The 13,484-nt window shown below is 37.3% G+C and overlaps 1 protein-coding gene across 15 annotated transcripts in view; it reads right to left on the minus strand.

Moving 5' to 3' along the window:
• Positions 1–13,193, minus strand: part of LOC135306700 (dynein axonemal heavy chain 5-like) — a 149,622-nt gene extending 136,429 nt beyond the window's left edge. For 14 of the 15 annotated variants that reach the window (XR_010367487.1, XR_010367486.1, XR_010367490.1 and 11 more), the window contains exons 1-13: positions 12,647–12,762; positions 11,460–11,591; positions 10,384–10,520; positions 9,752–9,876; positions 8,130–8,318; positions 7,951–8,025; positions 5,550–5,636; positions 4,381–4,452; positions 3,698–3,799; positions 2,620–2,806; positions 1,748–1,913; positions 1,543–1,636; positions 288–386 (exon numbers count right to left, since the gene is read on the minus strand). Coding sequence is in view for 9 of the 15 variants with exons in the window: in XM_064431088.1 (XP_064287158.1) it covers positions 288–386; positions 1,543–1,636; positions 1,748–1,913; positions 2,620–2,806; positions 3,698–3,799; positions 4,381–4,452; positions 5,550–5,636; positions 7,951–8,025; positions 8,130–8,318; positions 9,752–9,876; positions 10,384–10,520; positions 11,460–11,578 (1,452 nt within the window). In the remaining 6 variants the exon portion in view is untranslated. Of the gene's footprint in view, positions 1–287; positions 387–1,542; positions 1,637–1,747; positions 1,914–2,619; positions 2,807–3,697; positions 3,800–4,380; positions 4,453–5,549; positions 5,637–7,950; positions 8,026–8,129; positions 8,319–9,751; positions 9,877–10,383; positions 10,521–11,459; positions 11,592–12,646; positions 12,828–12,948 lie in introns of those variants that run through there. The other variant, XM_064431079.1, reaches the window with a different exon arrangement.
• Between the last annotated feature and the right edge of the window lie 291 nt (positions 13,194–13,484).

Raw genomic sequence — 13,484 nt, forward strand, 5'->3', positions numbered from 1 at the left:
CAAAGGCAATTCAGATCATTACTGGGTTAAGAAAAACACAATCTGATACTTATTATTTTCAAATCCTTCAATTATCTTCTGGAATGATGACTACTTAAAAAAAAGGTATTTTTATCTGATTAATTCAAAATTAATAAGCACAATTAACTAATGCCTAAGGAATTAAGCTGTCCACTAATAAGTAAGTGAAAGAGTTTAACATTAAAAGGAAAAATAGCTTTTTTACATCAACAAAAGCCCTTCTTTTCTTTTTTGAATTTCACATTAAGTGCCTTTACAGTACTTACAGGTGAAGCATGGGCAAGTGGACCAAAAAATTTATCCAATGTATATAAATATCTCACATTGTCCTTAGCTTCATTGGCAGCAATTGTTATACTACTGTCCTGAAGGGATGAGAAAAAAAAAAAGAAAGGAATAGAATTATTACTGTGAAAATTTTCTGAGCAGGTTCTTTCTCTTTTACAGCACACAAGGCTATGATTAAATCTTACAAACACTTTCCCACAGAAGTGTTTTCAAATATGCTATTTGTTTTTCACAAGAGAAATAACTGCTTCTACATGCAAAAATTGCTATGAACTTCCAAGGTCAGCAACATTTTGGATATGGTTTAAAAGAAGTCCTTACTTAGACCTGCAAAGCTTTTTCCTCCTTATGGATCCAACTTAGACTTCAGAATGGTTTCTGCAGAGGAACCATTCTACAGAACTTAGACAAGACCCCTGAAATGTTACCAGGGTGCTTCCCAACATTGTTTGATAAACACTTGTGAGGGACAATGATTTCACAACTAATGCCTGTACATCCTTATGCTCGTGTCAGGTGAAACTATTCACTACTTAGAGGGCTAGTTCATAGGAAGAAAGAAATGTAGTTCATCATCCTTGACTCTTACTGGCTCTGTACAGATATTTTCAATTATCCAAATTCCATTTACCATAAAAGTCTGCAAATATGGTAATCACAAAATCAAAAACTTTTCCTGGTCTCTTCTTAAAAGAGTAGAATACTTTCTTAAGCAGTAGAAGACCTACATTCTGGGGGTGGGAGTGGGTGGGGGTCTCATTGACTGTATATGATCTACAGCTTATTTTCTGGCTTGCCCACAATTGTGCCTGATAAGCCGACATTACAGATATCCATTCCTATGAAGTAGCAGTTATGCCACTAGAAGTCTGCTCTCAACAACTCTAAAAGCATTATGAAGGACTTTCAGACTTCTACAGCTGGCCTGCACAGGGTTCAGCTTGTCAGAGACAGAAAAATGCTGTATTGCTGCACTACTTTACTTTTGCACAACCTTTCCACTTATAATGTTAATAAAAGCAACATTACAAAAGCACTGACTTCTTTTCAAGGTATCTATTTAATTTCAAGATCATTGATGCTATATGTTCCAACAAATGGATAATAAACCACAGTGTAAAACCAGCATAAACAATCAAAGTTATTTTTATTTCTAGCATTGTGTTCAGTTCTCTATATATCACAATACAGTACTGTAATAATTTAAAATTCAAATTAGAAAGTAGTAATTACCAGTTCCTTCCACTGCTGTAATGTCTTTGATCTTGCTGCCTGAAGAATACTTATAATTTTCTTTACTTTTGAACTCTTGATCTCATCTAAAAGGCTTTGAAGAAAGAAACATACTTAATACTCTCTGTCTGGAATATAAGTTTACACTTTTTTTTTAATCCTTTTTTTTTTTAGGCCTCTGTGAGAAATAATGCAGGGATTTCACCTGTTAAATGATGACATTCTTGACTTCCAGTGTTCCAGCTCTGCAGATGGACCAACATCATCAGCTTCTCTTCTAATCTGTTCACTCTCCACTAAAACTTGTCTAATCTGTTTGGTCCAAATCATGACCACTTCTTCAAGTTTCTCAGTGACCTCTCTGTTAGTGCCTTCAAAAACATAGAATTGGACAGTTTTATAAGCACCAAAAAATAAATACAGAAATTTAAACTAGAGAAGCTAAGTGTTCTTGCCAAACATAACCTGAGCCTCTGTACATTCTGTATATTTGAATCACCAACCAGCAGGAAAAGATTACGACTGTAACAACAAGGTGTACATATATAATGATTGTGTCTACCTACTCTGTTACTATTGCATATCCTTTACAATGGAAACAGAAATATGGTGAGTTCATGAGAAATGGTAAAAAGCTATTGTTGAAAGAGACATAACTACTCTTTTTCTTACAAAAACATATATGTAAATAAGTAATTTTTTTTATAAATACTGTGGTTTTATTCACAGAGTCAGACAACATTGGATAGGATTTTCCCAGTATCAAACAAAGAGAATAGTACACATACTAGTATATGGATTCACTCAGCTAGTACTTGGCTAGTAAACTAGGAGAGATTCAGACACCAGCTTGCATGATATATCAAGCAACTACCTAATTCTTTAAGATCTATGAACTAAAATATGGGCAAATGATTGATGGTCTTATAATTAAACAATCACAAACCTGGCAAGAGTAAGCAGAAAAATGTAAACAGCTCAGGGAAAATGAATTAATTCTTCAAAGTAAATTTTTACTTATAACATTTATTTTATAAACAGCTTCATTTTGTTTGCTTTGGTGTAGGAATTACTCACCTGCAGTTATGTAGTCAGATGGGTTCTGTAAGTTTCTGACATAAACATCAATATCCACTTTTGTGAGCTGAATTTTATCTTCTATATTCTGTCTAGATGATGACAAAGTACCCACGAATTTATCCACTGCATACAGAAAGTCTTGTATCTGTCTGCTCTTCAAGCCTTCTTTCACAGCTCCCCAGTTCTGATTATTTTATGATTTATGCAAAAATAAAAAAGTGAGGGTTGTGCTTACTTTTTTTTCTGACCACAAAAGGTATTTTTCATTAGAAAAGCTTCATTACTCATGGCAGTATAGAAAGATTTATCAACATGACCTTTAAAATATACTCATCAATACTTTAAAGTGTGCATTGATTTAATTACTCAGTAAGACAAGAAGAGACGACAAGCATGAGACTCTAAGAAGTAAAAGTCTCTGATTGACTCTGAAGTCAGCTGTTACTTATTTCACACTGAACTGTATTTTGTTTAGCTTTATTTTTCTCCTTCTGAACAGAGACAACAGACTCTAAAGTCCCTTTCTGCTCCTGGGGAGAGAAAATGACAGCGTATGGCAGCAGCATACAACACCATCATTCTCAGCACACAGTGAGCTTCTTTGTACTTGCCACCTCTGAACGCGTGCTTCCAAGGACCCTGAACAAACTGATGCTTTACAAGTGCCACAGAATGAGGACAACTCAAAGAAGTGAATACAACAGTGTTCATGCTGTCCATGCTCCAAGAATAAAGTCACGGACCAATCCCTTGTGCTGCCAAGACTGGACACTTCTTACAATGCAGGTTTAATCTAGTTTTCATAAAGTCATCACAGCTTTACCTCGGTATGGTTGCTGTGTTCTCCTTTGTCACAATAATTAAAGCTGGCACTATTTCCAGAAAATAAAGAGTAGCTACATGAATTTCAAACATTTGTATATGTACAAATTGCATTACTCTCATAAAGGCCTATATTAGACTTTTATCTTCTTATATCCTGTGTTCTAGGTCCAACAGATGCACAAACAGAATTGCAGCAGTACAAGCCTTACTTCCATGTATTCTTGAGGAAAAAGACTGATTGTTTGCTTACCTGTTGGGATTTCAGCGCCGGTATCATGATCTGGGACAGGAAGAATTCCAGGCCCTGAAGAATATTTCCATTAGTACAGTCAAACATGCCAAAATTCACCTCCTTTGGGAAGAAACAAAAATTAGCGCAATGCATGTCAACTTCTGCAGCATTACACTATTTGAGTGAAATTTAGATATGTGGCAGACACATTCACAGTCCATAACTATGCAACATGAGTATCTCTGAAAGTCAGAAAAGGCTGTTAACTGTATTTTTTAATACACAACAAACTATGAGAGGCTGGAAAACCTTATGTTAGTTTCAAAATTATCTTTATTTTAAAAGTCTAAAAGATACAGTTTAAGTGCAGCATTTTAATAATTCAGGCTCAATACTTAAAATAAAATCTTCCGTTTTAGGTTCTTATTTCCTAATGTCATTAAATTTTATGTTTTATTGACTAATTAATAATTATTTTTATTAATTAAATTCATGGGTTTTAATAATACTGCAGTAGCTAATTTATAAATTATTAGAATTTTATTTTATCACAAATTCTTACTCTTATGAAAAAGACCTTCTGTTAACCATAAAACTAGACATATTAATGACAGCATTCCCCATTTTTTTCTGACTCCAGTTGCATGAAAAAAGGTCTGAGAAAATATGAACATGTGAATACTGCATGAGTTTGCTCTGACCTGAGAGACATTTGATGCAGTTATAACTTCATCTGATGTTCTTAGGAAAAATGCACAAGTTCCTGTAAAGTCCTGGAAATAGGACCAAATGCATACAGTTAAAAAGAACACAAATATACAATAAAAGTATTTTACTTTAAAATTTACCTACCCTAAAAATGTGCTTAAAACAAAACCATAAAAAATCAATTACTAAAAGAAATAGTGAAACTGTTTGCAGGATATTTGAAAATCTCTCCTTCTCAAATCAAATACTGTTTTTTCCCCGTCTGACACAAGAATGCCAAAAATTCCCTTTTGGACAGACTGGTGCAATGTTGCACCTCTACTAAGAAAATGCAGTACAGGGAGAGTTTGTGAGCTAGGCTATTTCTTGTTATTGTACTTGAAAGATGCTTATTTTGTATCCTTTAAACCTAATAAAAACTCATCCGCAACAAAGTTGAAAATCCATTCTAGTTCGCCCAATTGGCAGAGGAATGAAACTCACTTTTCCCCTGAAAGCAAGAAAGAATTTTTCTGCTATGTCTTTTTTGGCATTACAGTGTTGCCATAAGCTCTTTGGGGCTAACAAGAAACAACAACAATAAGAACAAAAATGAAAACCAAAGCATCACCAGGCCATATTCAAAGACCATTGTATATGAAGAGCAATTTCCCCCAAAAGAGATGGAAAAAAATCAAAATTAATAAAAAATCTTAATGATTACTCTGAATGTGCTGTTGACTAATGCTTGATATTACAGGGAGGAGATTATTATAAGAATTTGAATGGAAGAAAGGATTTATTAAAGGTATTTTTTTAGTAATGTGCAGTGTTATTATATGAAGGTGCATAGAAAACCACTGAAAAACTGCACTTCTAAACTAGAAGTGCACAAGCCCTGGAAAACACTTAACATGCAGTCATTAAAAAATTGTTAGGATCTTCAATTTTTAACAAGGATTTATTTGGCCTGCTCTCCTCTCAGATCGTGAAATCACTACTTTACTGACGAAGGCCAACCTCAGCTCAAGAAATGCTGGGAGACCCTCCATTACAAGAACAGGGACTAAGTACTTAAATATCTATCCAAGGATTACAAAAAACTGTATAACACTGCAGAACAGTTAAGCCTTTTCAATATTTTACTTTTTAAATGTCATCTAAGGATTTTTTTCAACCATACCTCAGTGGAACCCATGGCAATAAATAAATTCTTCTGAGGCAAATTGTTTGTTGACCCATCTGGCCTTAATGATGCATTTGACATTTGCTAGCAATTAAAATATAAATAAGAGGTTAATAAAGTAAAAACTATATAATACAAATACTTCCTCCATTTGAATATATGAATTATAACTAAGTCCATTTTGATTCAGTTTGTAATTCCCAGGTACAAATCATGAGGTTTGCATTCTCTAGAGAATAAGTTTTGCCTGAATCCCAGTAAACAGTTTTACAGACCCATTCTTTCAGGGAAAAAAAAAACCAAAAAACAACAACAAATACAAGGAGGAGGAAAAGTCTCAGAAAAGAAAACAAAATTAAATCTGAAGTGATTCCTACTGAAACTTCCTCTATGAAAACAAACTGAATGTCTCACAGAAACAATCATATGCTTGGTCTGCAGAGTCAAAATGTAACAGTGAATGGGACTCACAAGCAATGCCATCAGCTAGATCCTGTCAACAATGCAAAGACATTTAGCTTTCTGCTCATTTCTTTAACCAGACATCACAGAAAAACTTTCTGCCAGGGAAGCCTTGGTGGCACTGGTCCCTCTCCACTGACATATATCTCTAACCTCTTCTCTTTGAAGCAACAATACAGCCTAAACCTAACCTGCTTCCCTATAATTATGTGTCATGTATTTTGGAAAATAATCTGTTGAAACTTGGAAGAATGTGACAGAAAAATATGTGGGACAAGCTTGCAGGTATATTTCTCTTTAAAGCTGAGGAGAGTCTTTCTAGGAAGTCAAGTGTTCAGCTCCTGTTAGACTGAACATGTAATGTGTGATATACAGGGGTGGCTCCTCACTTCCACCCCAAATCAGCATGTGCACGTGGTTTCAAGGGAACATCATGCATCTAAGATAGTGAAAAAGAGAGATGAAGAGATGAGAAGCAGCAAAGAAAGGATCTTTGATAAACCTTGGCAAGCACATGCCTACTAGTCAGGCCAATAGTCTGCCCTGCTCAGTATTTTGTTTCCAAGAACAACAGGGCAAACACATGTAATACTGCCCTTGAGTAAACTTCAATTCTCCAACGTGCTTGAAATCAAATTGTTGACAGAACAGTCAAATTAACGAGATCTCTTAATTCATCAGAATGTGGTGGAATATGCTAGAGATGGCATTTATACTGTCCATCAGAAACATTTTTATGCTATGCTGCTTCTGAAACAGAACTCTCACAATTTTTTTAATGGTTAAAAGGGTCAAAATAAAACAAAATTTAATGCAGCAATGAAATGTTTCATTTAACCCAGGCTAGGCATTTATTCCTGATTTGTCAGTTAAGGAAAATAGTGTCAAGATTTTTAGTTTCATCTTGATTTAAGTCAGAGAACAAGATATTCATCCCAGAAATGTGCATGCCTAGTCCCAGTGTAATGAAAAACTGATTAAATTGTTTTGACAGCAGAGTTCATTCTGTGCTTTGCAAAGTCTCTAAGCAATTCCAGTAACACTCAAAAGTTCTTTTCATTTATCTAGGTTATAATGATTCTGTAATTCATTCTGCATTTAACTGATGATCAAGAATTATCAGTGGAGGAGTTTTTCTCCTCAACAAGCCCAAAATACCACCACAGGGTGAATTAGCTCTCCCTACCACGGCTCCTCACTGGCACAATTTGAAAGGACTGATGAAGGACTTCTGCAGTTCTGGAAGCCCACAACAGACAGTTGTGTTAGGCAATGCCAAGGTCACTTGGCACCTTCTGATATCACATACTCAGTGGAAGCTAAACAAATTCTTTCACTCTTTATGCAGAGGCTTCTCCTTCTCAAAACGTAAAGGGAGAAAACTACACCTTGGGGACCACAACTACCTTATTTCTAGTCACAATTTTTCAAACTTTTTTTCTGCAGAATAGGACAGACCAGAATATGATGCCACCTTAATTTAGAAAGAAATTGCATCATTTTTCACCCCCTTGAACTAGTGCTTTGTCCATAATGGAGGTGGTGCAGTTCAAACCAAAAGAAAATAAACTGGTTCTTACATAAACAGCCCCCCCATTCCTATAATACTTATGCTAGCTAATCTAGTATTTTAAACACTGATTACCATGAACACTTTGTCTCAATTATCTCTATCACTTTTGAAATCTGTTTTTTTACTTGGCCATTTTTAAGTTTCCTCTCATGAAAACAAGAACAGTATCAAACTACACCACAAGGCTGCAATTTCCATGTAAGTCAAGATGGAAGTATTTAAACAATGAGGTTCAAGTTCTTTCCACACTGGCATAAATAGCAAAACAAAAAATACATTAAGATTTTTTTAAATTCTGCAACAGTTATGTGATTTTTTTTTAAATGCAAATTAGCTTTTGCAGAAGCAATAACGAAAACATACCTGCAATACATCTTGGTAAAAGAAGAGCAACTTTTTAAGTCCACTAGGGGCAAAGAATTGTTCTATTAGTTGAAACTAAAAAAAAAAAAAAAAAGCAATTGTAGGTAATTGTGAGATAGCTTCAAATCACTGAAGATTTTGGAAATATTTCTTGTAATAACAATTAAATCAGTATTTACCTTGTCATCAGAAATAATAGCCTCCTCCACTTGCTGTTCACTCAAGTCTATCCCATCTGCTAATCTTGATATCAAATACCTGTGTCTTCCATCTATGTGAGCTCTTCTCTCCTCTTTGGTTACTCTGGCTTGCTTGGCTAGTTCTTTTCTGCTTTCACTGGAAAGTACTTTACTTTTCTTATCAGTGGACTACAAAATAGAAGTTTGTTATAGAAAGATTATTTTTCCTCACTTAAAGATTGTATTTTATATTGTTGATCTTTAAGCTGGTTTCATAAACTACATATTAGCAGGAACATGAAAAAATTACATTTAAGGAATGTACAGGGAAAAGATTATTAACTTGCTAAACCAGAATTATTTCTCAATATAAAGCTGCTATGAAAACTACATATCTGAAACTCCAGGATCTCAGAACCAAATGTGGATTCATGCTAAGGTCACAACACAAGTGTAGCACTGTAAGAGCTCTCATTCAAATTTCAGCTTTGTGAATCCAGGTTCCAAACTTCTCTATGTCCATATTCCAGATTTGGGATCAATCTCTACACTGCCTGCATTTTAATATATAGTATCAAGTTATTACCCTAAAGGAAATAAATAAACCGAATCACTATAAAATCAGTAAATGCAGGAATAAATATACATTTGATGATTAATGTACAGATCATATAAAGGTAGCACCGCAATTATAAAGAGGGAGATGTATGTAAAAAAAGGATTTTCAAAATCGTCCTATCAGTGTGAACAAGACTGAAAATAGATGTGGTGGCTAACATTTTTAAGTCAACAGGAAATCCTCAGAAGCTATATGGAAAACTAAAGACTTGTGTAAATAAGTAACGACACAGATCATTTCCCTCTACACACAACTCCCACTGACAGGAATATCTGGAGTTTGGAAATGTCTGAAGTGTCTCTGTATCTTATAGTCTTTGCTGGAGAGAAAAAAAGATAAATTACACCACTTCCCAGTACTCTAAACTAACTGGAATTGCAATTAATCATTCCTACTCTTGGATTAAAAAACAAGGAAGCTGGCCAAGATGCACCTTTGCTTCGTACCATTTGGTCTTACCACAGAATCTGAATGGATGTTTGCCATCCACCTGCACTTCTTAGAGACCAGGAGACAGTGACAAAGTCTGAATATCTGTAGCTGTTGGTCAGTACCCTTTTGATATCTCTAAAAGCTAATTGTGATTCACCATGTAATTCCCAACTCATCTATGTCAGTCTTTTGTCATCTCTGGTTTCCATGTCAACAACTGGATCTCTTTTTTGCATATGTCTTCCCCAATGCAGTATGACCTTATTCAAATATTCTCAAACAACATTCATTTTCATAATGGCAAAGGAAGAGTATTAACCAGTGGATGATAAAAAAAAAAAATATGTCAAAGAACCCAAAATCTGAGCAACACACATTATGAGAACAGAAAGTCAGTGCCCTAACACTGCAGACACTTTTGAGTGGTTCACTATTTATTTTTCCTTGCAATTAAAAGAGACTTGAAGGAACTCAGCATGCTTCAATATTAGACAAGCTTTTGTCAGTGAAGACTTAAAGAAAAATCTATATAGAAGAACATTTAGTGGACAAAAGGCAGTTGAGTCACCACCTGTTTTAGAACAAAAACACTTGCCGGAAGAACAGTAGTCAGAGATGATCCTGTGACAGCAGATCCTAGCTCGCTGCTCCCTGTCTTCAGGTTCCCTCCATGTCTATGATACTTGCTTTCTGTCTCTAGTTAAAAGAAATTACAAGTTCTAATTATTCAAGTACAACAAATGCATTTACATTTGCAGTGTTGTGTCTTCATATTTGCTAGCTAATGTCTTCTCATACTGGAGAAAATGAGACCATTTTATTTCTCAAAAAATGATATTTACATCCCATCACTGGCAGCAAATAGGATCTCCAGTGGAGCATGCAGTAATGCTTATGAGCAGTTCACCAAACTTCCATGAATTACTGTTTACTCTATTTTATATAAATAATAAGATTGTGACTAAAACTTGAATTCTAATAGCACTGATTTCCATATAAATTTTCTATCAAATTGCATCTCTTTTCACCTAATTAATATGTATCATATACAGAATCATAGAATGGTTGGGCTTGGAAGGGATACTGCTCAAGCAGGGTTACTTAAAGCAAGTTGTCCAGGACAGTTTCCATATGGCTTTTGAGTATCTCCAAGGATGGAGACTCCATAATCTCCCTGGGCAATCTGGGCCAGTGCTCGGTCACCTTCCCAGTGTTTCCTGATGTTCGAAGAGAACCTCCTGTGTTTCAGTTTCCACCATTCACTGCCTCTGGTCCCATCACTGGACACCATGGAGAAGAGCTTGTCTCTGTCTTCTGTACACCTCATCTTTACACAGTCCCTTCAGGCATTTACATGGGTAGATAAAATCCCATCAGGACCAGCTCTTACCCTTTCCTCACAAGAGAGGTTCTCTACTGCCTTCATCATTTTCATGGCCCTTCACTGGACTCTGCCCATATACCCATGTCTCTCTTGTATTTGGAAGCCTAAAACTGGACACCCTACTCCAGGTCAGGCCTCACCAGTGTTGAATGAAGAAGATGGATCATCCCCCTTAACCTGCTGGCAATACTCCTTATCCATCCCACGGTATCATCATCCTCCTTTGTCACAAGAACCATTCTTAGCTCATGTTCAACTTGCTGTCCACCAGGAATCTCAGATTCTTTCCTGCCAATCTGTTTTCCAGCTGTTCAGCCCTCAGCTAGTATTGTTGCATGTTGTTCATCCCCAGTGCAGGAATTTTCTCCAGCCTCTCTAAGCTCCTCTGGATGGCAGCACAACCCTCTGATTCATTGCCCAACCCTCCCTTTTATGTGTTCTCAGCAACCTTGCTGAGGGTTCCCTCTGCCCCATCATCCAGATCATTAATGAAGATGTGGAACAGGACTGGACCCCCAGAGTACACTGCTACCTTCTGGGCTCCAGCCACACTTTGTGCTGCTGATCACCACCCTCTGAGCTTGTTCAATGTTTTCAATCCATCTCACTTTCTGCTCAGACAGCCCACACTTCCATAGCTTTTCTATGAGAATATTACAGGAGCAAAGGGGAAATTTAAATTTTAACTGCTCATCAGCAGTACTTTGTAACCCAGGACCAATCTGGCATAGAGAGCAAGAAGGTCCAGCTGCAGAAGGGGTTAAGCTGGCTGGAACCAGGAAGGAATACAAGTGGCAGAACAATCCCTTGTAAGGGAGTATAGTTTCCCTTGGTGATAAGAAACAGCCACAGCCTTTTCTTGTAGCCATCCTGGAACGCCTGGCTCAGAATCTACCTTTGAGTAGCAGAGCTGGTGCTGGGGGATGGACCCAAGGCTGGACTGAGGTGCTTCATGCTGATGCTCACAGGACTGTGCTGGTGCAAGTGTATATAAGGAATTGCTTCAAGAAGCATCTTTGCAGATTTCCTGTAGAATCAGTTATGATTTTAAGACTGTTCAATGCATTGTTTATTATTTTTTTCTATATTTCAGCACAAATGTGTGTCTAACTCACCTCAAGGGGAACAATAAAAAATTCTCAACAGAAGAATGTCAAAAGCCTTACTGAAGAAAAGGCAGACCATAGTCACTGCACTCCCCTCACCTACCAAACCAATAATTTCATTTCAAAAGGAAATGAGGTTGTTCACATTTCTTCCCTTGCTAAATGCATGCTGATTACCCCCATTCACATTTTTGTTCTTCAGGTGCCTGGAAATGGTATACGAGATTCATCACCCCACCACCTTCCCAGGGACTGAGGTGAGGCCAACTAGCCTTTAGTTCTCCTTGTTGCCCTTCTAGCTTTCCTCGAGGCCTAACACCCCTCTCTGAGTTGCCATGAATATTTATTTATTCAGTACTATCTAACATGATCCTCTTTCATAAGGTCAGTGAATACATAAGCAAAGTGGACATAGGTAAGGGATGCACCCACAGGCACACAGGTAGATGGCTGTGTTCAATAACCTTTGAACCAACTAATTTAATCTGTTACCACTGTTAAAATATTCCAGAAAAGACATACCATATTATCTGTCATATTATAAAGTACACTATATTGTGGACTACTACTCATTTTAATTTTTAAAAAATGGTTTGGATCATGTTACTGTGATTCAACACTAGGAAATCTTCTACGGTATCAGAGTTGCTGTGGATGACCCTGTAGATGCATATATATATATATATATATATATGCACACATATATATACATATACATACATATGTGTGTGTGAAAAATATATATATACATGAATATATAAACTTATATGCATTTGTTTATTTATATGTAAATATTTATTTATAAAGCTGGAAACTGCACACTCAGCACACACAGTCCCTACACTGGCAGATTCAGAATAGCACCCAGTATATACAAACTTAAACATTCTACCTGATTTTTGGTTTCTCATTTTTCTTCCTAGATTTTTTTCCCCATACAAAGCTGACATGAAGTACTCATCATTTTTTCCCTTACCTTTTTTTATAGCAATGAGAGGTGGACAGAGATCAATATGAGAAGAAAGTTGTGTTGCTCTCAGTTGCTCTGATTCCTGCTGTGCAGAGTGACCATGAGAGGAGCTGGGCTCGTCTTGTCCCCCTAACTCGGTTTCACCTCCTACAGTCTCCTCCATCTGCACCACCCCAGAAAAATCAACCTAAACCAACAATACAGAAAATGACTGCACAGCTAACATTGTAATAAAGACACCTTCAGTATTTTTACCCCTGTTACAGCAACAATACGACAGACTAGCAAGGAAACGGGGGGGGAAATACCTCTACTTTCAGTCGGTGATTAAAAAAGAGAAGATCTAAGCAGTTTTCGAAACGATAAAATCTTCTTTAAGGGTGCCCGTTACCAAAACTTTATTTCTAATTGCATAACTACAGTTTTTCTCCAGTCAGAATGCCGCAGGTGGGGACTCACGCCTTGGGGACAGGCTAAGCTCCTTCGGAAGCTCCTGCCGGCGCAGGTCCCGCAGCGCAGTGCCGCCCTGCCGAGTCCCGGGCGGCCTCTGACGCCGGCGGTCCCCGCCGGGCCCCGGAGCCGCTGGCGCCGCCATGGCAACCGCTACACAAACCCCGGGAGCGGCCCAGCCCCCACGCCGCGCCTCGCCTGCCCCCGTTTCCCACCGCATTCAGCAAGCTTTCTTAACCACTGTCTTTTAAAGAGCGCCGTAGTTTTCTCTTACATATACATTAAACCCGGAGCCTCAGCGATTGTGAGGCGCCGAGGCAGGGGCGGTGGTGGTGGGAACTCCTGACACATCCTTGGTGGCACGGCAGCGCCCTGCGGTCTGGGCAAGGCGTGA

Source organism: Passer domesticus, chromosome 1 (genome assembly GCF_036417665.1).
Source record: "Passer domesticus isolate bPasDom1 chromosome 1, bPasDom1.hap1, whole genome shotgun sequence".
Classification (NCBI taxonomy): Eukaryota; Metazoa; Chordata; class Aves; order Passeriformes; family Passeridae; genus Passer; species Passer domesticus.